Here is a 26,320-nt window from a genome sequence, read left to right on the forward strand (position 1 = left end):
AGTCATCACAGCAAGCAGTATCTTTAGAAGAATATTACAGTAGCTGTCATACTTTCACAAGAAAATTAATTATACAAGGTGAATTTCTAGCTGTTCATTAAAAATAGGCATAATATTAGAGGAATTACAAACACTGAACTATGATTTAGCCATCACAGCTAGCAATTAATGTCTTTAGAAGAATGCGCATTGGTGATATAAATATTTTAAAATTGGGAAGTGAGATTCCAAAATTAAAGATTTTGGCAACACACCAACTGTACTCACATTGAATATATATTATTGTATAATACTTGTATGTATGTACCCTATATAATGCTCACTATTTGACAATGAAATCATTTTCCTTCTTGCATTCCAATTATTTATTTGGAAACAATATCTGTGTGATATTCAAAGCTGCTCAGGATTTTAGATGTTCCAAATCCTTATTCTCTCCCCCTCCCTATAGTGGGGACAGCTTGGCAATGATGACAATCCAATTTTATGCAAGTAACTACTCAAACAGTCGTGGCCAATGATAAGGCAATATGTAGCAACTGCTACTTTTCGTGATAGTTCTGGAATTGTGTTAGGGTTGTGAATTTTATTTATCCCTTTGAGATCCTTGTACTTTACTTTTTATGGGCGTGATTTGTTTGAACTTTTCTTTTATGATGCATTTTATTGATTCGTATGGAAACTTCTATATTTTTTTAGTTGGTTTGAATAGTTTCCCCCCCTGCCCCAAATATCACCTTTCTCATTCCTTTCCACTCCAATATGTTATGATATTTACTGCAATGTAACATTTTTATCCAGTTTATTAATTTGTTGGATTATTTTGTGAATTTCGTTAATTTTTTTGTTTTTGAGTTCCATGCTATTGCTTGAATTGTTGCATTATAATCAGATAGCATTATGATGTTTTTACAATTGTGTAGCCAAGGCAATATGTTTTGTATAGCTGTGTAAATAGCATCTCTCTCTCCATTGAAGTTTGTGATGTACTGTAAACAGAAATAATATATAAATCGATAAAATATTATTTGGTCATTGTAAAAAAGTACAAAAAATATTTTAAAATGTTTACAGTGCCTGTTTTTACTCCACACCATAGGTTCAGTCAACTATGATTAATATCGAAATTGTTTGTATCATTATTTCATTTCCGAACAGCCTGTTAGATATTACTGAACAGACCCAATTATTTCACTGTCAAAGAGAGGGTAATATTGTAGTACAGAATGCGCATTCATGAATGAATTAATAGAAAACCTCTTTGTTTGAGCAAGGATGTTGTTGTTTTCTAATGCCAGGCGTTTGACAATAAAGTCATTTGACCTCTTGCACTCCAATATTTTTCAAAGATATTATCATGGCCAGGCACTGAAGCACAGATTTTGAGTTGAGCAAGGATGTAAATATAGGTTATAAGGTAAGTAAAACAAAATTTGAATATTTAGAAATAATTTATATTAATTTGTAATTTAATGTAAATAATGCATATCCTAATGAAGAATTAAGAAGAATTACTACATTTTTATGCATTTTCTGTACAAAAAAAAATCTTTCTCTTACAAGTTTAATTTCCAAAATCTTCCAAATGGACTGCCTTTCCTGGAAGAATATTAGCACTTTTCAGTCTTTTTGCGCTTTGAGGCAACTAAGCCAGGAGATAATGGGGTAGGGTGGCCAGTTCCTTTCCCCCTACTTAGAGGGTGTATTTGTATATTTGAGGTTGTTCTAATAGACTGCATTAGAAACATTTGACTGTGCCCGGTGTAAATAACTTAATATGTACTGTATATATCCATAAAAACAAAATAATTTATATTCCTGATTAGCTTTTTATAACATGGTTGCTTTGTGAATCTATGATCTTGGTTCTTGACTCATATTGCTTCATTCTTCTTCAGGGTTCAGCATGTAGAGCTACAGGAGCAACTGCCATGAATGCACAGTCAAGTCGCAGTCATGCAATTTTTACAATTACAATACATCAACAAAAGCGTAACATGGAGGAGTGAGTTTATCTACATTATTGATACACATTCAACTTAGGATAGGTTCCAGTCCATAGCCATTTCTCTACCAACTGAACTATCTGTCATCTGATTAGTAATGAAACAATAAGAATAGAAATCATAATTCGACATTCACTAAAGCTCAACTGTAAATATAAATGTATAGCAATTGAAGACTCCACTGCAAGAATGATGGATGTCATTTGGAATACATTTTGCAGGAGATGCAATTGAAAGTTTGAAATGCTTAGTGCTCAAAGCTTAACTGTGATTTTTCGATCATTACTGGACAATGACTATCAGTGTTAATGTCATATAACTCTCTATGTACATTCTATATGTCTTAAGCTATGCATTGACAGTCTTGGTTCATTTTCGACAAGAAAGTGACATCCATCATTCTTGCAATGGACTCTTCAATTATTATTATTTACTATTATTATTATTATTACTATTAATTATTAGTATTGTTACTATTAATTATTACTAGTATTTATTATTATTAGAATTATTATTAATTGTATTTTTTATTGTGTTTATTATTACTTGTCATTATTGAGTGTAATTAGTTACCATTGGCACCGGGTATTTACACATTTGCAGTGTGAATAAATGCATACAATAATGATAGCATACATTTTAGTCTATGCTGTTCTGAATTTATTTCCATCATTGGAATAGGACACTCTTGGATTCCTTTTCGAAGTCTAGAAATCAGGCCAGCACAAAAATAAAGAAAGAAGGAAAGCAAAAAGTTGCTGTGTTGGACCAGATAGTCGGACTGCTGCTTGACGAAAGCAGAGAGATATGGAACTGTCTTGTCCAACACTGAAGAAGCACTGGTGAAAAACTTAGCTTTTTCATCGTTAATTTGAGAGATTTCTTCTCTTTCCTCAGAAAGTGTTTCCCAGTCTCTTCCCCACATCTAGTGACACTTTTAAGAAAGAAATGGCTTCTTTCTTCAGCTGCCCTTCCAGTCATGAAAATATCAGTGCAGAGATGTGACTTGCTGCTATGGTTACCTTTCTATCTTCCATGATTGGGCCAAATCTTTTTCCTGCAACCCCTTCATTAAGGCTTTTGCCAGAGGCCAGCATTATGACAAGGAACTTTCATTGGCTTTGTTGGAAAGTTTCTGCAGCAAACATTTGATGTTAAGGAAGCTAATATCCTTCATACATATTTCTTTCAGCCTACAATACGTTCAGTGCCATTGCAACAGATTTCATGGCCTGAAATTAAAATTTATAGACATCATAAATGTATAACTTGGAAAATTGATTGGTCTGAAAGATGTTTGTCTATATTTTATAAAAGCATGAATGGAATGGAGTGTAAGGGAGGGGAGCACTATGGCCTAGCACTGCTGTTATTATCTATTGCGCTAACCCTCAAGTTAGGCGCATTCCCACACCAGCTGACCGCACTAAGTTTTGCTGTGTACCCAGATTTCGAGCAGACAACCCTCCTCAACAACCCTAGGTCATCCCCCTCTGTGTGTCACAAGCCGGTGATCAGGGAATGCTATGGAATGATGATGAAATGAAGAAATGGTGATGGAATGATGTGGATTCCTAATATGGGGAAAAATGGGAAACGAGAAAAAAACCCAACTGCCCCACAAGTGTCATGCATTTTTCATTTTTTTCAATGAAAAATCCCAGACCTGACCAGGATTCGAACCCAGGCCATCTGCGAGATGGGCTGGGGTCTGACCACTCAGCCATCGCAGGGATTCATATAAGCATTGAAATACATTTAAATCTTACCGTAATATACTTTTGTCGCAGAATAACTTGAACTTCCTGAGTGGGGCAGAGGGAAAGAAGTGCGTCAGGGGTGGAGTCAACGGAGCAGTATGCACATGCTCCGTGTCATAATGCCTTGTCAAAAAATATAGAGCTCTGTATTTTCTTCACTGCATACCCATAGCTTTATAACATTGAAGATAGAGCAGCAACCACAGTGTACTGATTATGATGAAATTACACCACCATGTAGAAAAAGTAACCCTGTTATCCACAATGAAGAAAGGAAAATTATTGCATAATTAAGTGTTGTGAGGAGGAAATTTAAATAAATGTTTGCATGTATTTCCACTATAAGGCATAAAACATATTTTTGTTAATACGAGTATTTAAGAATTCAAAATTAAATAGGAAGCAAACATGAAAGCATTCATAAGACCTAATTCAACCACTGCACTACTCAGGTCTCTATAGCGTAGTGGTAAAGTAAAAAGGCCATGGTGGAATTGGACCCAGGTTCGAACCTAGATCAACTAGTTCTTTTCTTTTAATCTATTTGATAATTAATTTACATTATTTTAGATGCGTTATTTTATTTTAACCCGAAATAAAGGGGATCTTACTACATAAAATATTTAATAATATATCCGAATTCGTACTAGTCTAGATATTGATTAGTCTACGATTTTTTATTATTATTATTATATCATCATTCTAAATTATTCTGTTGTACCATTTTTTTCTAATATGTACCAGTATTTTATTTATGCTGTTTCAAACAGAGTTAACATAAAATTCAATGTTTATCATAAACAGCTGACTGTCTGGGTGTGTGCATTTCAGAGTGTTATAGCTGTCATGAACGTCGATCATAATACTCAAACTCTGAACGTTCGATAGAAATTCAACGTAAGGACAGAAGCAACATAACATAACAAATTAATGTTGATCGTAATCCCAGCCTTATAGTTCTGTGAATTCGGTCAACATGTCATTCGGGATACAATCGAAAAATTCTATTTGGTTAAGGAAGTAGTAGTACCAATGATTAGGTAGATGATTCCAGTTTTGGAGTAGAGAATTAAGTGATGAGTTATTCAACTCATGGGAGTTGTGTTAAAGAGGTGCCAAGGATAGAGGAAGTTCCTCATTGAAAGACTGACATTGTGAACTGGTGCACAAGATACATTGTTTGTATGAAACAGTTTAAGACAGCAGAACAAAACTATATTTTATATGGTGAAACATGGATTGACAGCAATATTACGTTTCATAAATGCTGACAGAATGAAGATGATGTAGAAGGTGTAACAGCATGGAGAAGTGCATAGAGCAGACTGATTTTGTACAGTTGTCAGAAAAAAAAAGTGGCCGCACTCGTGAACAGCAAATATTTTCTGAGTCCACTTTGGATAACGGTGATGTTACATGATGCAAGCGCGTATAGAAGCAGTTTCAGATCTGTGATGTTTAAGCAGGAGTCATTCACATCTGTCTCGTAGAGCAGCAGTAGTGTGTTCTCTTAATGATTCGAAGGTTGTGAGTTCGAGCCTTGTTCATGTTATTTTATTTTTTTATTCTTTAGCGATATAAATAATATTCAAGTTATCATTTATATTCTGTTACCGTTCTTTAGTGATATAAATAATAATCAACTTATTTATATTCTGTTATTGTTCTTTAGCGTTATAAATAATATTCAAGTTATAATTTAATTTTATTATCGTTCTTTAGCGATATAAATAATATTCAAGTTATCATTTATATTCTGTTATTGTTCTTTAGTGATATAAATAATATTAAAGTTATCAGTTATACTCTGTTATCATTCTTAGGGTCGGTTTCACCAACCTTCAGTAAATCAGTTCAAATGAAACATTAACTACTGAACATTAAAATATTGAATGATTCACTAAAATGTGGTCCACACCTGGAGTAATGGTCAGCGCGTCTGGCCGTGAAACCAGGTGGCCCAGGTTCGATTCCTGGTTGGGGCAAGTTACCTGGTTGAGGTTTTTTCCAGGGTTTTCCCTCAACCCAAGCTGAGCAAATGCTGGGTAACTTTCGGTGCTGGATCCTGGACTCATTTCACCTGCATTATCACCTTCATCTCATTCAGACGCTAAATAACCTAAGCTGTTGATAAAGCGTTGTAAGCTAACCTACTAAAATAAAAAAAAAAAAACTAAAATGCGAGCTTCTCACCAACCAAATTTTCTTAACATTTAATGAACAGTAAGCTCATTATGGATAAATAAGTGTGATCTATGAATTTTTCATAACTATATCAGAACATCTTTCTATGAAACCACAGTCTACTATATCGCAAATCGTGTACAATATTAGAAAAAAGTTTTGTTGTGTCTCTTGTTAGTGGAAATGTTGAAATTTTGACTGTGATTTACAAGAGTGCGTTTATATGTGCGCTGTCTCTGTAGACTTCAAACCGAGCAACTATATACAGGGTGATTCAGACCACCCGTAACAGTCATTTATTTCGGAAACTAGTGCATGAAAATTTTCAAGACAAAAATATTTATAACTAAACCACATGTGAACTTTCACTTAAGCTTGATTTCATCAATCAGCTCTAACAGGAAGTAGGGTCAGTGGCGTATCACTTTAAAATTTCAAATGGGAGTCGGGGTCAAATAAGGTATCATTTGATAGAGCTCTTCAAAACAAACAACTTTCATAGGAAATGTTTTTATTAATTCCTACTCTTTCAATGAGAAAACATTCGAAAAGACAATGGGTGATTCGGACCACCCGTAAGTCATTTATTTCGGAAACTAGTGCATGAAAATTTTCGAGATAAAAATATTTATAACTAAACCACATGTGAACTTTCACTAAAACTTGATTTCATCAATCAGCTCTAACAGGAAGTAGGGTCAGTGGCGTATCACTTTAAAATTTCGAATGGGTGTCGGGTCAAATAGGGTACCATTTGATAGAGTTTCTCAAAACAAACAGCTTTCGTAGGAAACGTTTTTATTAATTCCTACTCTGCCAGTCACTTGACCACGCCGAAGCATTAGGAGTCACTGACAGTGTTAGAAGAAGAGTACAGATGTGTGCTGCTCAGAACGGCAGACAGTTTAAAAATTTATAAAAAAATAATGGATTTGTCAAGCCTTTCAGTAACATGTCAACATTAATTGTCTTGTTTACATTTTCGTCTTGTAACATTTCTCAATATTGATGACATTGTCTTTTTGTATGTTTTCTCATTCAAAGAGTAGGAATTGATAAAAACGTTTCCTATGAAAGTTGTTTGTTTTGAAGAGCTCTATCAAATGGTACCTTATTTGACCCAGACTCCCATTTGAAATTTTAAAGTAATACGCCACTGTCCCTACTTCCTGTTAGAGCTGATTGATGAAATCAAGCTCGTGAAAGTTCACATGTGGTTTTGTTATAAATATTTTTGTCTCGAAAATTTTCATGCACTAGTTTCTGAAATAAATGACTGTTACGGGTGGTCTGAATCACCGTGTATGTTTCATTGCGCTGAGCTAAAATCTGAAAATCGATAAATATGTCACATACTCTTGGTTTCACAAGTAAAGAATCTTTGTTGCAGGGTTGGGTTCAGGAAGCCATAAATCTGACTGACACGCTCCTCCAATTAGTGAAACCATGGACAAAGATACCGCCAGGAGACTGCCGAGAATGCTGTGTTGTGAATTTTCCATTTTTGAAAGAATATCCCTGCCACTGCATTACGGTTTCAGTTGTGTCTTAGCGCGTTGTGGTTCTCAGTGAATTTACAATGTTTAATTTATTTCGACTGTGGATAAACTATAATAGTGAAGTGCCTCCACAGCCACAACCAGGGCCTTCTTCTGAAGTGACGCCGTCTAAACGTAAGAGGTGTAATAAATCGCCAATAGGAAAGGGGACGAAGTTACGAAAACAAAGTATACTTATAGTACAAAATTTTAAGAAATTTATTAGAAGAATAATTCAAAATGGTGGAGTTTTTAAAAGGAGGAATATTAATCACTTGGTGAAAGAGGCTACAGGTCTTAGTTTAAGCAGTATAAAGAGAATATCATATATTGAAGATCCATCTACGTATCACATTCTGGAAAAAAAAGTAAGAAAGGGAAACTGTCCTTTTGAAAAAAATCGATGATTTTACACATGATCTTGTGCGACGAACAGTGTACGAGTGCTACAAGAGCGGAATGTCACCGACAGTAGAGTCTGTAACGCATACTATGTGGGAGAAAACTAGTGGCACTGACTACGAATTTCCTTATGGGGAAAAGTACTGTTCGTAGATTACTCCGAAGTATGAGGTTTTTACATAAGACAGTGCAAAGAAAACCAACTAGAGATGAAGCCAGTAACATCATTGCCTGGAGGTACTCGTATCTCGAACAGATAAGAGTTGCATTTACAAGGCTACAATGATATATATCTAGATGAAACCTGGTACGACAGTCACAATATGTTGCGTGAAAAACTGAACAGACTACTCCGAAAAGTGTGTACTACCGATATCAGGTGCAAAGGATGACAGAATTGTTATTGTGCACTGTGGGGGACGTTTCGGTTTCATAGATGGTGCTCTAGCTGTTACTCACAAGAAAATGGCAGATTCGCCTGCAGATTATCATGGCACAAAAAAACTTTACAGTTTTCAAAGAGTGGTTCGAAAATAGTGTCCTGAAAATGCTACAGGAGCCCTCTGTAATAGTATGTGACAATGCATCTTATCACAATTTTCAGTGTGTGTAGCAAATAACTTAAGTTATAATAGAATTAGAATCTAATCTTGTTTACTAAATTAGTTAGGCTTAGCCTACAGCATATAAAGTAGACTGAATATAAATATTTCAATCCACGATGGCACAACAGATATTGTTTACTTTTCTTAATCTAATGACAGACATGCTAACCACTCGATGATCGGTGATGACCTGTTGTTATAGTAGTAGTAACAACAATAATAATAATAGTATTATTATTATTATTATTATTATTATTATTATTATTATTATTATTATTATGCAACTGATTTAATTTGTTCGTAAATACATTGTACATTGAAAGAATCCAACCAGTTGCAAAAGAAAATACATTTAAAGAGTCCAGCCAAGAGCAAACGTGGCAACAGCTGAAAGTTTTAGCAAGACAACTTCTCCTAACTGGCCTGTCAATCACTGTCATCTGTGTAGAAGTGGTGTGAGGCCAGGATTCTTTACTTGTGGACCCGAGAGTAGAAGTTATTGCCGGAACAACCATGATGGCTGTAATGAAATAAAAACAAATGACTCCGTCTATTTAAGGCGGCCTTGACGTTTATCAATATTAATATACAGAGAATGTTTGTGTGTTTGTATGAAGTAATCTCAGAAGGTAATTAACCGATTTGGATAATTCCTTCACTATTTGAAATTTGTAGTTTCTCTAGATGGCTGTAATGCTACATATGAGGACTGAGGTAAGATGAAAATAGATCTTTACGCACAAAAACTTGATATTCTGTCGAAATATTGTATAACTTGATTATTGCAACTTTATTTGGTCCACATAAAATACTCTAATTTTATACACTTAAGTTTATTTTTGTCCACAGAACATAATAGTATTTTTAAGAGTTTTGTCGTAAAGATGAGTATTTTTACTGAACCAAAAATACTGCACATAATAAATAAGCATTTTACCTTGAGCTCACTGGAGCTGAAAAAGTGTCACGAAATGACGTTCCTGCGCTCATAATTTACCCATATTCGTTTCCTGTGTTTCTTAAAATAATATTTATGTCACATTCATTTTCATTTTCTATATCTACATAAGCAATGATGCACAACCAAGCGAGTTGGCTCAGGCAGTAGAATTTGAGACTCGCATTCTGGAGGTCACGGGTTCAAACTCTGTGGCCGACCAATCTGACTGGAGTTTTTCATGGTTTCCCTTAGTCATAAAGGCAAATGTCAGATTGGAAATTTACATACCTTGATTCATCGCCTGAATTACAGATACGATAAAATTAATATCTATAATCAGTTACGTGAACACAAACCATCTACAACACACTACAGAAACAGGAACTCACCAAGAGTAAAAATGGCCTGGTATATCCACACATTCTAAACACGCGATAGGACCACATATGTTATAGCGTGTATAAATAAACTTAAAAAAAAAAATGCAGAGTGAGGTTAACATAAAAATTATCTTCGTACACAATTCACTCCATATTGACATTAATTTGGAGTGATTTATTAAAGGATGCATTCAAGATTAATTTAAAAAAAGGTTAAACGAATTATCCTTGCACTAGAAACGGATTTCTCTGTACCAAATGATCATATTTTAATTATTTGCAAGTAATAACAATTAAGAAACATGTTAAAGGAATTATTCTTGCAGGAAATGAGTGCTCTCTAGACCAAAATGATCGTATTTTAATTATTTAAATACAATTTCAATTAAGTAACATATTAAATGATTTATCCTTCTATCAAACACGGATGTTCCCTGGACCAAATGTTCTATTTTAATTACATTATTATTTCTGACAATTGCAGCGAAGCACATGGGTATGGCTAGTTAATATATGTTGTTGTTGTTGTTTTCTAATGCCAGGCGTTTGACAAATTCATTTGACCTCTTGCACTCCAATATTTTTCAAAGATATTATCATGGCCCAGATGAAGCACAGATTTTGAGGTGTTCCGAATCCATTTCTTGGTTTGAGTTGCACAATGGGCAGTTAGGGGACTGATATATTCCAATTCTATGCAGGTGTTTGGCCAAACAATCATGGCCAGTTGCCAGTCTAAATGCAGCTACAGACGATTTTCGTGGTAAATCGGGAATTAACTGTGGATTTTGATGCAGAGAGTTCCATTTTTTCCCTTGAGATTGTGTTATCAAATTTCGTTTGTTGAAGTGCTAGTTAATATATAAAATGTATTCATTGGCATCCTAGTAGATACACCACCACATTTAATCAAAGAAAATAATGCCATAAATATACAAGAAGAAAAAGAAATCAAATAGAAATAGATACTGTAAATAAATAACAAAATAACCACATATGACTAAAATAAAAATATTTACAGAAGGCTATAATTGGTACAGCTGGGACTTAGGCCTGCAATTACAAAGAGTAGAGTAAATTCAGCCCTTTTTCCTCACTTTCTGTCAGAACAAATGAAAATGTCTGTAGAACTGGGTTCTACTAGTGAAGTACATTTTTTTTTAATTGGGTATTTTATGACACTTTATCAACTGCTGTGGTTATATAGCATCTGAGTGAGATGAAGGTGATAATACCAGCGAGATAAGTCCAGAGTTCAGTGCCGGAAGTTACCCAGCATTTGCTCTTAATGGGTTGAGGAAAAGCCCCAGAAAAAAACTCAGTCAGATAACTGTCCCAACCAGAATTTGAAACTGGGCCCGCTCGTTTCACGGTCAGACATACTAACTGTTACTCCACAACAGTGGACTCTGTAGATGTTATTAAGAGTTTGGTATTTTAACTAGACATATATTTGTTGCTAATAGTGTATGCCCACCATTCAGAGTTGCTTTTTGGAGTTATTCCATTTCGTCTGTGGATTTAATATTGCATCCAGATAAGTGAGTTCATTACCAAAGCAGTACTGCTTAGGAACCATTTTCTTCCTTCTTTAGTTTTATGCCTTTTTTAAATACAGTGACCTTTGTTTTCTTTACATTTATTCTTAATGTCCATTGTTACAATATTCTTCAATAGCATTTAGTGATTTCTGCAATTCCATTACTGTTATTGCACCATACATAAAATCATCAGCATACTATAATTCCGGTATACTTATGTTACAAATTAATTGTACGTTCAAGTTACTTTTATTAATGTGTGTTGTGATTCTGTGTTAACTGAATCCTTCACTTCGAATTGTAATTTATTAATTCTTCTCTCTTTTTCTTTATTTCCAGGAATACATCTATGACAGCAAAGTTTCATCTTGTGGATCTTGCTGGGTCTGAGAGATCAAAGAAAACTAAAGCTACAGGGGAGAGATTTAGAGAAGGTGTTAATATTAATAGAGGACTCTTAGCTTTAGGAAATGTAATTTCTGCATTGGGCGATGAAGGTCATCAGAAGAGTTATATCTCTTATCGAGATAGCAAACTTACAAGATTACTTCAAGGTAAACAGTTTAGAATTTCATCTCTGTTTAGGAGTTAAAATTATATTCGTTTCGTTATTAAACATATTATTTTATTACCATCTTCGGGAGGGGGGAGGGGGTGCGGTCTTTTTGGGGGGGGGGAAGTATAAGTATCAGGTATTTTTATTTTTATTTGCAGGGAGAAATTAATTTTATATATATTTTTTCATAGAATGTGAAATGTGAATGTAGTTATACTCAGGCTCTTGTGCATTACCTGTTGATCTGTTAATTAGAATGTAATAATAGGTTTCATTATATGCAGTATATGATGGCCTAACTATTTGTATTTATACATGGTGTATTTATCTGGAGATGGACACAGAATAGGACTCGTGTGTTAATTCTGGATTACTAACTGTAAACAAGCAGTCTCTTTTTTTTGTTACTGTTACTGAAAATCCAAGTGAACATGAACTTTTTAAAACTCTCTCTTTGTATGATACCACACTCTAGTATATTCAGTCACGATGCTCAATACTTACTAAATATGCATCTATAGATAGTTGCTAACCACCAGGATCGCTACTATCGCCTTGTCACAGACCCTTACCCTAGCAGACGATAAAATGTATTGTACTTTCGATATCGTGTTCTTTTGAATCAATTAACACCTTCCTTCCACTATTGAAATATGAAATACATAAGGTTTATATACTATTTTCATAAAGTATATATTATATTTTATAAACTCACCTTCCTGGAGTTCACACCTGTGGAGTAACAGTCAGCGCATCTGGCCGCGAAACCAGGTGGCCCGGGTTCGAATCCCGGTCGGGGCAAGTTATGTGGTTGAGGTTTTTTCCAGGGTTTTCCCTCAACCCAGTACGAGCAAATGCTGGGTAACTTTCGGTGCTGGACCCCGGACTCATTTCACCAGCATTATCACCTTCATTTCATTCAGACGCTAAATAACCTAGATGTTGATACAGTGTCGTAAAATAACCCTTCCTGGATCTTTCCGAAGAAGGATAACTCTGACCTCTTTTTCTTAAAATTTATAGTGCTACAAACGTCTCCTTGTCCCATATTATTATTATTATTATTATTATTATTATTATTATTATTATTATTATTATTATTGTATTTTATCCATTTACAGTTATTACAACGGATAACGAACATTTCACACTTTACACAACTTTTCACAACAATGCGAAATATGGCACAGTCAATACCTTTTCGATCTAGACCAGGCCGTAATGTATGTTTGGGTTTTCTATTCCAGTTTATGGAGCTCAGCGAAATATTATATTATAATTTTATTGCGTATCATTGCTAATTTTTATTTAGTGTAATGTGTCCATAAGTTCAGTTTACTTCTTGTTGCATAATATGTTGCAGAAATAATTACAAAACTGTGTTATTTTAATGTGAAGAGAATTTTACATGTTCACATAATCTGTTCGCATAAACCATTTTAAGTTTAAATAGAAGCTATTTTGAGGTTTAATAAAAAATAATTTATATTGTGATTTTCATTTAGCACATCTATCTTCCTTAATTGTAGACAGAAAATTTACCATACCACTTCTATGAAATTGGTGTACGTACGATTGTGTTACTTCGTCTCTTAGATAGTAGATAAATACAATAATTCAGTACTCAATTGTAATATTTAAATACAGACAAACTGAATGAGCGGGGTATCATACATGACATTATGTTTAATTGTAATTTATAATTGCGAATATAGGAATATAAGTTAAATATAGTAAACATAACCAAAATTTCCATATGACATAACATGCATATGTAATGGCATGGCCTTGGAGACCATTAAAATTGGACAGAAAGGGACAACTGGTACAGTGAACATAACCTATAATTTCAACATATCTAAATATCTGTGCGGTGCAACTGAAAATTATTGAATCGTATATAAATGAATGTACAAGAATTTCGCAATATTTAATCGAAATAAAGGCAGGTATTACACATATGAACAATGTAATTTTCACACCAAAAATAATATTACACCTTAACTCGCAAGTGAATTATGTCTGAAGTGTCTCATAATTATTGTTTTAAATTTTATTAATGCAATTACACTACGTTTTAGAAAAATATATGTTCCTCTTGGAACCTTACTCTTTATGCTTTCCAATAATTTATATGGTTGAAACGCCGCCCTTCGTGATCGGGTTAATTGAGTCACATGGTCTGCTTCACAACCTGTCTTAGATCACAATGGCAGTGGCACAGCCTATTGTTCCTAGTACTCACAGCGCTCCAAGCGGCTAGCAATTATCGCGAGAAATGAAAAAAAATCATCCCAAGCTTCGTGACTGTATATTCTAGACTGATGATACTTTGAGAAATGAGCATTGTGGAGAAGATATCACAGAAAATTTCATAGAAAATATTTGACTTGCATAATACCAAGTAATATGTGATATACTTGGCACTTAGCAGCTGCGTTCTGAAAGTTTCTTCTTGAAGTATATTTCTTATTGTGTCATCTTGATTTCTGGATTTTAAGTGTTTGCAGTGTTGATGTGTTTAATATCTGATTTTTTCTCACAACACTCACTGAGAGTCACACAACTTTGATTAATGTTCTATATTCACATTCATTTCTGAAATCTGCAATAATTTTGGTCTTATGTGCATCTGTTCTAGATCCATTTATAATGTATTCAGAAAGAATACCATATTGGTAAGTTGCAAATTCCTCTTCAAGTCTGTCATGTTCACCATCATTAACCAAATTTGGCAATCTTTGAATGATATATCCAAGATATGAACATGGATAAATATATAATAGGATGCGAAACTGCAGTCAGCACCATCTGGATTTGGGGGTTTGAAATAAGGTGATCAGCGCCCAACGTCGTAGGTGGTGAATATTAGAACTACGTGTCGGGTACATTACCGAGAGTTCTCTATTTATCCGTTCAAGATATTGCTGTACGGGAGAGTCGAAGATGAAGATGGCTGACTGAAACTTGTTAATAAGTGAACATAAAGTGATACGTGTGTGTATAAGCAGTGTATGTTAAACAGTGATGTTTATGGACGTTGTAAAAATAGTGTTGTTGAATGTATTGTAAAGTAATAGTAATATAATAAATTGAACTATCTAAGTAGTTCTTGCAGACTTTTCCATACCCAAAGAATACAGTCCCAATTATCTAACCTTTTGCTTTATTTTTTGTCTCTGTCTGGTTATATTTTAATTGGGTAGTGTAAAATATATCGTCTCTTTTATCTTCCTGTTGGCTCCGGTAAGAATTTTCAGTAGAAGATGGTGTGAGGAATAAAAATGTAAATGTTTTATTTTAAATTGGGTTAGTTTTGAATACCGATGAGGGTGGGAGGGAATACTTTCTGCACAGTTTAACGTTTTCGTCACCAGGTGCGCTGCTAAATGCATGGAGTAATTACTCTTTTCGCTACTTGGTGCGCTGCTAGATGTAATAACGTCCCTCCCAGAAATAGATGGCAGCAAGATCAATTTCTACAACAGCGCCTCTAGTATGTGTTACGGGAAACTCATTAAGTTTCGCATCCTATTATATATTTATCCATGATATGAATATGAACATATATATATATATATATATATATAATTAACAGAACTATAACTACAGTATATATTCTTCCTTTCATCTTCAAGATATTATTCATTTTTGAGTGATAGCTGGTGGAAACCATAGAAATTGAAGTGTGTCCAAATGTTCTCTACTTTCTTGGCAACTGCAGATGAGACTTGACTCTTTTTCGGCCCTTTGCTTTCTTCTCTTTTAAAAGTATTGTGACTTTTAATTCACACAACAATGTTACTTTATTGACAACAATAATGGCTTTCTGTTTCTGAATTTAAACACTCCCGTCAACAATGGGTATTTCACTCCACACAGCAACACAGTATTCGTTATTGCACTCCACAGACGACAATGACAATTCACTTGGATTATTGAGAACAACAATGCACTGCTAATCTCAACTAATGTTCACAAAGCACTATTTACAAAACGAAACTGTCGGTTCTCAGTTCACAGTTCGTTTGACTTGGCTAGTTCTTCTGGCTCATTCACTCAAGTTCACAGTATATTGAATTCAAGACTTCCAGAGACAGTCCACTGAACTTCGAACTCAAGGCTTCCAACTGCGTTGCTTCCGCCTGGATGCTCACTGTTGCTTCACAAACTCAAGTCGAACCCCGATCTCGAAGGCTGCTTCACAAAAACTGACTGGTTTGCTGTCCAAACTATACTGGCTCCACTCTGTTGTGCCACTCTTCTATTTATTGCTACGTTATACATTCTCGACGTTTCTGTTCTGGACGATTCGTTTTCGGGAATAATCTGTCATGCTGCTTCTTCTCCACCTTCACCTCGTGCCGCAGTTAGTTTTCTCCTTCCCTCCGAACCCTGCACAGCGCTCCGTGGAGCTCGTCTCCCGCGTGCCCTCCCTTCTGCCAGACGCGCGCTCGAATCCCGAGACAAAGAGAAGTTTCTAGCAGGGTTGCCACAGTATTATGCACGAAGAAATAATGATGCATTACATCCTTATATCTTAGGATAGTTCTAAAGTTGAGATTTTCTGCTGGTCCGAAGATTTCTTCATATCTTGTACTTGTTTTAAGTCTTGCCTGTACACTCAACTCAGCCATTTATTATGTTGTCTCACTTTCGATACTTATAAAAACACCTCTGTAATTCAGCCCACAGTAAATTAAAGTTAAGGCAATGAAATGTGGCACGAGTTCCATCTGTTACCAATTGTAATGCCCTCACCCCTTAACCTTGAATTAACTTTGTGTCTCGTGACAAGGAAGGAGAATCTGAAAACTCTTCCATTATGTGGTAAGTTAAAAATAAATAAAACTCGTAACTATACTTCAAGTTTTAAAGTGATTGCGTTTCGGTGAAAAAAAATATATATATATATATATATATATATATATATATATATATACATACATACATACATGATAATTCTTCATCTTTAACATCTATTTTGTGTGTGTGTGTGTGTGTGTGTGTGTGTGTGTGTGTGTGTGTGCATTTTTTTTCTGCCGAAAAGCTTGTGTGAAACATTGAGATTAATTTATTAACATTTCTAGCATTTGCTGTAAAACTGTAATGCATATCTCTTTGAGAATAACACCATTTCGCAATTATTTGTAAACAGTTTATATTTTGACTTTTTACAGATTCTCTTGGTGGAAACTCAATTACATTGATGATAGCCTGTGTCAGCCCAGCTGATTATAATTTAGAAGAAACATTAAGTACATTACGTTATGCTGATCGAGCAAGAAGGATAAGGAACAAACCTATTGTAAATCAAGATCCTAGGCTGGCAGAGATTGCTAAACTAAAGCAGCAAAATCAGGAACTGCGCTTGGAGCTGTTAGCTAGAGGTGGTAGTGGTGATTGTCCAGCAGAACACAAGCGTCTTGAAGATGATGTTGCAAATCTTGTTACCAAGAATCGCAAACTTACTGAAGAATTAAATAATGCTTTAAGTGCAAGTACAAACTTGTTTGAGCGCGCTCTCTTGGCAGAAGTTGCTAGAGATCGTATGAAAGTTAAGCTTTGTGAATTGCAAGCTGAATATGGGCAAGCAATGGACAGTTTAAGTCAAACAGTAGATCAAGAAAATTGTCCAGCAACATTCTTAGAGCAGTTGAAAAATCTTCGAGACCTGCAGTTGAAAATACAAGAGCTACAGGTAAAGGGGGCTCTGTGGAACCTACTTACAAAAATATGTTAAATATCGTCGTCATTCCTGCAATAACTCCTATGTGCAAAATATAAAATATTTCAGTAAGAAGAAGAAAACACATTTATTCATTCTATGGTAGGGGTACATAGGAGATTGTGAATTCTTACATTTTCGAAAGAAAGAAATATAATTACATATAGGAGATTTTATTATTTGCTGTATCTCTATTTAAGTTATCAATCTTCTTAATGTATCCAGCTGTTTGCTGCCAACATAAAGTCCACTGTAGTCTATTCAGTTGACTATTTAAATTATTTAATAGAGCAAAAATCTGAAAATCGATAACTATGTCACATAGGAGTTATTGGATAAATTCACACTTGCATGCAAAACCACACAGAAATAATTGCATAAATGCTAGTACTTCTTCAGTAACCATTTTACACAAATGAATCCTGGTCTCTTAGTAAACAAGATGAGGGAGTAAGTTCCTGGGTAGCTCAGTTGGAAGAGCATTGGTACATTTAGCCAAACATTCTGGGTTTGATACCTGGGTCCGAAACAATTTTTCTCTTGAAATTATTCAAATCAGCTTCACAGAGAGCTATACCTGAAAGCTTGATTTGCATAATACACGTCACTGTTCATTAACAGAAACCCACATTTTAAGTCACACAGAGTTTGTGTGCACTCACTGTTGGATGCTTGATAGTTTGTCAGCTCACTTTGAGGTATGTGGAGATAAAGAGGAAAAATTGAGTTGGTGTTGGGTTGAGTTCCTGGGTAGCTCAGTCGGGAGAGCATTGGTGCGTTTAACCAAAGGTTCTGGGTTCGATACCCGGCCTGGAACAATTTTTCCCATGAAATTATTCAAATCACATTCACAGGGAGCTATATCTGAAAGCTAGATTTGCAAGATGAGAAAAGGATGTAGTCTGAAGTGGTTACACTGCACCAATTAAGGTCATGGGACAAGTGGTATTTTCATATTTTCTCTTAATGCAAAATGAAAGGTAATAAAAGAAATTAGAGAAATCATGTTTGCAGATTAAACGATGACAGTCTGACAAAACATACCTTAACCCATAACTGCATAAAGTTATTAATGACTTCAAAAATGCGTTTCTGAGTTAAGCTTTCTAGTTGGTGACTTAAGAATGCTTTATTAGCAGTTTTAACTTTATTTATTTTCTGGGATAAAAATTAAGGACCATCCCATAAATAGGACACTATGCATAATGGTCAGTGATACAGAAGTTGATTAGAATAACTCCTTTTTGTAGTTCAAAAAGTATTTATTATGCAGCAGATACATATACATTGTAGAATCAGTAGTTTAACTGTCCCTCTCACACAAGCCTTTGCATTGTATAACACTATTTTGTGTGGTAAGAGTAGAAACATTAAGGGGAGTCCAATTTGACACTTCCTGCAGATGAGCTTTGCTTTCCCTGTACAATTAGCACACCTTCACTGAGTTTAATTTTCAACTAGCCAGTGGTGTTGGCCATCAAATCTTATGTCTCCTGATGGACTGGGAGCAATTTTTCCTTGGTGGGAACTCATCCCATGCCTTTTCAGTACTGTAAGAGCCAGGACATGGCGAAAATTGAGGAGTGGTTCTGGAGAGTTTTGAGGCTTCATTTTTCTGTACAGAAGCCAAGCATTTAATAATAATAATAATAATAATTTATTTTAATAATAATAACGATAATAATAATTTATTTTAATAAATGACACTCGGGAGGAAATTAAACGCAGAATAAATATGGGAAATGCGTGTTATTATTCGGTTGAGAAGCTCTTATCATCCAGTCTGCTGTCCAAAAATCTGAAAGTTAGAATTTATAAAACAGTTATATTACCGGTTCTTCTGTATGGTTGTGAAACTTGGACTCTCACTCTGAGAGAGGAACATAGGTTCAGGGTGTTTGAGAATAAGGTGCTTAGGAAAATATTTGGGGCTAAGCGGGATGAAGTTACAGGAGAATGGAGAAAGTTACACAACACAGAACTGCACGCATTGTATTCTTCACCTGACATAATTAGGAACATTAAATCCAGACGTTTGAGATGGGCAGGGCATGTAGCACGTATGGGCGAATCCAGAAATGCATATAGAGTGTTAGTTGGGAGACCGGAGGGAAAAAGACCTTTAGGGAGGCCGAGACGTAGATGGGAGGATAATATTAAAATGGATTTGAGGGAGGTGGGGTATGATGATAGAGACTGGATTAATCTTGCTCAGGATAGAGACCGCTGGCGGGCTTATGTGAGGGCGGCAATGAACCTTCGGGTTCCTTAAAAGCCATTTGTAAGTAAGTAAGTAAATAATAATAATAATTATTATGACTTATTTACTATTTACTATGGCAACATCAAGAAAATAAGCGAAGATGGACCACCAGTCTGTTGTTGTCGCTGCCGCTGTTGCTAACATTGGTACTGCCAATGCTGATGCTGCTGTTTCTGCTGCTAGCGCTGGTGCTGCTATTGCTGCTGCTAGAGCTGGTGCTGATGGTGGTGGTAGTAGTAGTACTTGTAGTTCTAGTAGTACAGTGGACTTCTAGCCTGGAATTACATTCGCTGTCTTGGATATATATATATATATATATATACACACACACATACATAATTTGAACTGGTAATGGAAATTACGGGAAAACTTCTGAATGGATTTTAATGACTGACCTGTCATTTTGAATCTTGGCATCCATGGATTTTCAGAAAAAATAGTAACTTTCAGTGAAGTGTTAGTTTTCCTACTTAATTTTCCTATTTTCCAAAATCCATCTGTCAGTTTTGTGAACTAATTGCATTTCAACTTAAAACACACACTACAATAGGCTATTACCTGCAGGATTGCTGACATATTTAGAGCTCAAATTCAAGACTTACTAAAAATAATTTACAGGTCTTATTCTGCGGTGTGTAATTTTCTGAGTACAGCTGTGTATTGGATATTAAAATCTACAAATTTGAGATGGTTTGATGACATTACCATTAGAAATGAAATATTATTATAGTTAATGCCATGATGTGACTATTTTTCATTAATTATGCATATCAATGCTATATTGATATGAAAGTGAAACTTTTGGTGTTATGTAAGTAGATGTAGAGAATATCTTAAATTAGTTCTTCATTTCTATAATTTACTGAGTGGCGGCTATATACAGGGTGTTTCCGGGCTGGTGTTACAAACTTTCACGGATGATGGGGAAGGGCACACGTATCAATTTGAGATAAGGAACCCTGGTCTAGAAATGACTGAGTCGAAAGTTATAAGCAAAAATAGTTGTGTGGAAATGGAATTGCAATTTCGCACCACTTGCCCTCCATCCCTTAACCTTTGGAACAGTTGTGGAAAGATTGTATGGGCCGGATGTCTATGTGGGTACTTGGCCCGATACAATCTGTTAGCTTGTCTACTGTTCCCATTGGCTCATCCGTATTCGAAAATCAGGTCTGCATATTCCGCTCTCGTGTACTCCTCCATTTCACTATTACTGATCGACTGGACACTGCAATTTGTACACATACACTCCTGTCTACAGATGTGCATATCAGGACTGACCATGTCCATTACACATTACACTATCTGCATTGCTTTAGTGTAATTTCCTGTCCCCACTCCTCAGACAGCACACTGAATGGAATACTGTAAGTAGACAACATAAACGTCAGATGAATACAGTATGTGTAAGATGTACAGATAAATACACATGAAGAAGGTGTTCAGAGGAATAAAATTATTTCATTTCCACACTACTATTTTTGCTTGTAACTTTTCACTCAGTCATTTCCGGATGAGGGTTCCTTATCTCAAATTGATACATGTGCCCTTCCCCATCATCCCTGAAAGTTTGTAACACTAGCCCAGAAACACCCTGTGTGTGTGTGTATATATATGTATATATATATATATATATATATATATATATATATATGTATATATAATGTAACTACAAAACTTACGTTAGAAAATAATATTGTTATTAAAAATCAAATACTGTATTCTTACAGTTATTAATCAAGTGGGGTTGGTCTTTTTCATATACTTAATGTCGGTATGGTGTAGGTATTTATATTCGTCATTCTCTTCAGTATTGGCTTGAGAGAGTGCAAAAATTACAGTTCCTAAGGAGACCAAAAAGTATTACTTACTGATAAAATAAGAAGCCTACAAAATTATGTAGTCTCCCGATCATTTCAGCGAGATCTCTTAGCAGGATAAAATGATTTTACCCTCTACATGCAGCAGCTATACCAAGATGCTATGTCTATTGTTCGAAAGCATAGCAAACCTGATATTTTTTTTAACTTTCACCTACAATCCACAATGACCTGAAATAGCTATTGCTTTACTCCCATATGAAAAATCCACTGATCGTCCTAACATTGTTACTTGCGTTTTCGCGTTGAAGGTGGATAGGTTCAAGAAAAAGTATTTGGCATTAAAAAAAACCATTCAGAAGGAGTATGTTTCATTATTACGGAAGAAATAACTTTCAAAATGTGTGGTACATTAAAATAAATCTGAAAAATTTTTATTTGAACGTCTAATGAACTTAGTTTGCAGCATTTGCTGCACAAGCCACTAGTTTTCATATATTAACTTCCTTCTCTTCGGACAACAATAACTTGTGCGAGAAACCCCAGCTTCATTTTTGTGTAATGTGCTTCCAAAATCATTTGTTGCAGCTTTTATATTAGAAGACTTTGACATACTTTCATCAACAATGTCGTCTTAATTATCATTACATATTTTTTGCAGTTAACGTCTTTAGCCATTAATAACAGACACATTTTGGTGCCAATTGTTCTGTAAAAGAAAAGTCAGTTTGTAACGATATGCTTGGCCTACAGATATGGCAGAGTACTCAGGCTGTAAGATGGTGTCTCAGTCAGAGGGAGTCTTGCAGTGGAATTCGAAACAGTAATATGAAACAGACATTAATGACACAATGTATACTTACCTGCATGCCAACTTTAATTAATGATGCTTTTAATTTCTTAAGATTTTCAACATTGAATTTTTTGCGTTTCCTTCAATAATGTCTTGACTTCCTCTGTGAACAGTTTTTGTGTGTTGAAAGTGAGGGTCCAGAAACAGTTAATTTCTTTACAGATATCATAAGAATTGTTACCCACTCAATAGATGGAAAAACCTTACTTCCAAGTAGATAAACTTATGTAGTTTGGGGGAAGATAACAGATAATTATTGTGTATGTGATTAATTACTGCAAAATGCTTTCTCACTGCTCTTTTTGAACTCACTCTTACTTCCCCAATATTTGTCCTACAAGCAAACTGGGAAAAGATTGACAAAGTTTCACCACAGCAAAAGTTTATGTACACTAGGGACAGTCTACGTTAAATTCCCTATGTTGACTTGCTGACTAGCAGAAACCCGGTAATGCTAGTGACTCCAAACAGCAAGTGACTGATTCTAATACTTTTCCCCAAATAATGTATGTAAACGTATTATTGTAATATTCGTGACATTAAGATTGCATGTTGTTTCATGCACTAGAAGTGGTTACTCGGAAATAAATACATCCCAGGGTCGTTTCATAAGTCATGGCAACTGTGTTATATTAGCTGATAAAGCTGCAGCAATAAAAATCCACTATTTGCATTTGAGGGTCACTGGAATGTGGTTCCCAAAGCTAGCATCAAATGGGGCCCAGACACAAGAGCCAACGGGGTAGGAGGCAATTGAAAGATGTGTAAATAGAAATCATTGTTTTATTATATACAAAAGGAAACTAAGTAAATAACACACAGCTAACACCCTTCAAAATAGTCTCCCAGGGCTTCCACACATTTTGCTAATGATGAGGGAGGCATTGAATGCCATCAGCTCTGTGTGATTCATCATTGTGTACTACGTGTAACTGAAACACTGTTAAGATATCCTCGTTATTTGCAGAGTATTTTCCACGCAGCAGTGTCTTCAGTTGCGGAATGAGATCAAAGGTGCATGGATTGAGATTGGGCGAGTAGGGAGGATGTTCTAAGATGTCGGCCTTGTTAGCGCAGTTGGTATAGCGCCTGCCTTCTATGCCTGAGGTTGTGGGTTCGATCCCGGCCAGGTCGATGGTATTTAAATGTGCTTAAATGCAACCGGTTCATATCAGTAGATTTACTGGCATGTAAAAGAACTCCTGCGAGACAAAATTCCGGCACAACAACGACGCTGATATAACCTTAGCAGTTGCGAGCGTAGTTAAATAAAACATAGCATTTTTTTTTTCTAAGACCTCCATCCCCCCACCACTGTGAAAGGTCTTTGACACGAGCTGCAGTGTGGACTGTAGCATTATCATGGAGGATTATGGCGTTTCCAGCAGTACTAGATGTTTCCTCTGAATAGTATGACGCAGATAGTACAGCAGCTCTGTAATACTGGGCATTGACAGTGTGGCCCTTACGAACTGAATGACACTCCAGAACACCTTGGTTGTCATATACCAAAATGATCATGACCTTCGTGAGTGACAGATTCTGGCAAAACTTGTCTCTTAGTGGTGAAGCAGGATGATGCCATTCATTTGCTTCAGTTCACATTTGTACTCTTGTGCCTACTTCTGCAACTCTGTTAACTAATATGCACACATCTGCGACTCCTCACGTAAAATGCGTAACACTGTCGGCATAGAAATACTTGTATGTGTGGATAATTCCTGCATAGTCCAATTCCTGTCCTTTGTTAAGACTCGTCTCCACTAATAAACATTTAACAACAACATGTTAAATGTTAAACTGCTTACTGTTAACACCCCAACATGTTGATTAAACATGTTAATGCTAATTTCATGTAACACTTTGTCCACACTGTTAAACATGTTAAACTTCACTTTCCTTGCACAGTCCACCATAAACAGTCTATGATATTTTAATGTAGGTAGTGTCTTGTTTTCAAACCTTGGACAATGGACTCAGATGAAGATGGTTTGGCTTTTGTAATTGCCTTTGTTGCTTGTTACAAGGCCTTGAAAAGGAAGACATGAGAATGTGGATGCGGCAATATCTCAGTAAAAGATACAATGCAGAAGACATTCTAAACGAGCTTAAAGTTGAAGATCGATTTGGATTCAAAAACTTTCTGAGAATGTCAGAACATGATTTTAAATAATGTAATGCTGCAAAAATTATTTTCTGTCATATCAAAGGAAGACACACAATTAAGAGCAGCCATTTCACCTCATTTAAAAAAATTACAGCGCTATTTATTGACTGTCATAGGAGGTATGACATGATAAATGTTAAAGGAGCGACTAATATGTGATTCTTTCCGAAGTTTTACGAATGTTAGTGGCATAGCCAGACTAATTATTTTGGGTGAGCCAGATATGCAAGGTTTAGAAAGTACCTGACTGATCTCCTGACAATGCCACTGCCATCAACTCTCTTGAAACTCATTCTCGGAAGTCTTATATAATAACATGCAAAATTATGATAAACAATCATGCAAGGCATATCTATACAAACTCTTCATAAGTTGAACTTGAGCTGTCAAGATTTCCTAGAAACGAATCTGTCGATCGCTGATGATAGGTCCTTCAACAAATCCCAACTTTTCTCCCTCTCAATGAATAGAATTGCTAGATTACAAAGCCTTGTGTTTGACATGATTGTCGAATTTTTCTTCGTTTCAGATCTTTGAAAATTTTTATATCATTGCTTTAATGAAGGACGAACATTTACTAATATCCATTTTTGGATACTGAGGTGCTTCTGACAATGAATTTGCAAGAGCAAGAATATCGTCTAAACATATCAAATAAAATAAGGTGTCAAATTTTTCTAGCTGATGTAACAATTCAGTAACCTCCACAGCTTCCTCCTTTTTATCGCTGTCAGACAATTTTTTAGGCTCAACCCAACACAGTTAAATTGGCTCTTGAAGAAATGAACGCATTTTTTACTTCTTACCTTAATGCTATCGACTGTAACTATTGCTCTGGATCGATGGTTTAGTTTTAATGTTGAGTATTTTCCATAAAAAAACGCAAATATTCGCATATTTTTTGGGTGGGCCTGGGCCCACCCGCTGGCTACACTACTGAATGTTAACATACATCACCAAATACAACCATTACTGACATCAACATAGCATTAACGTTTAGCGTACCACGAGGAAGCGAAAACTCTATTGTATTCTCGAGAACAGTTAAATAATAATAATTTTGTCCACACCTGTGGAGTAACGGCTAGTGCGTCTGGCTGCAAAACCAGGTGGCCCGGGTTCGATTCCCGGTCGGGACAAGTCATCTGGTTAAGGTTTTTTTCTGGGGTTTTCCCCTAACCCAATATGAGGAAATGCTGGGTAACTTTCGGTGTTGGACCCCGGACTCATTTCACTGGCATTATCACCTTCATCCCATTCAGACGCTAAATAACCAAAGATGTTGATAAAGTGTCTTAAAATAACCTACTAAAAAAAATAAAATAATAATTTCAGGTCCACACCTGTGGAGTAACAGTCAGCGCGTCTGGCCGCGAAACCAGGTGGCCCGGGTTCGAATCCCGGTCGGGGCAAGTTACCTGGTTGAGGTTTTTTTCCGGGGTTTTCCCTCAACCCAATATGAGCAAAATGCTGGGTAACTTTCGGTGCTGGACCCCGGACTCATTTCACCGGCATTATCACCTTCATATCATTCAGACGCTAAATAACCTAGATATTGATAAAGCGTCGTAAAATAA

At 35.6% G+C, this 26,320-nt stretch overlaps 1 protein-coding gene across 4 annotated transcripts in view; it reads left to right on the forward strand.

Annotated features, from left to right (window-relative positions):
• The window catches only part of Klp3A (kinesin-like protein 3A), a 177,403-nt gene that overhangs the window by 33,697 nt on the left and 117,386 nt on the right, over nucleotides 1-26,320 (forward strand). For 3 of the 4 annotated variants that reach the window (XM_069833219.1, XM_069833220.1, XM_069833218.1), the window contains exons 5-7: nucleotides 1,899-2,005; nucleotides 11,696-11,910; nucleotides 17,093-17,613. In XM_069833219.1, coding sequence (XP_069689320.1) covers nucleotides 1,899-2,005; nucleotides 11,696-11,910; nucleotides 17,093-17,613 — 843 coding nt within the window. The remainder of the gene's footprint in view (nucleotides 1-1,898; nucleotides 2,006-11,695; nucleotides 11,911-17,092; nucleotides 17,614-26,320) is intronic. The other variant, XM_069833222.1, reaches the window with a different exon arrangement.

The sequence above is a fragment of the Periplaneta americana genome, chromosome 8 (assembly GCF_040183065.1).
Source record: "Periplaneta americana isolate PAMFEO1 chromosome 8, P.americana_PAMFEO1_priV1, whole genome shotgun sequence".
In the NCBI taxonomy this organism is placed as follows: domain Eukaryota; kingdom Metazoa; phylum Arthropoda; class Insecta; order Blattodea; family Blattidae; genus Periplaneta; species Periplaneta americana.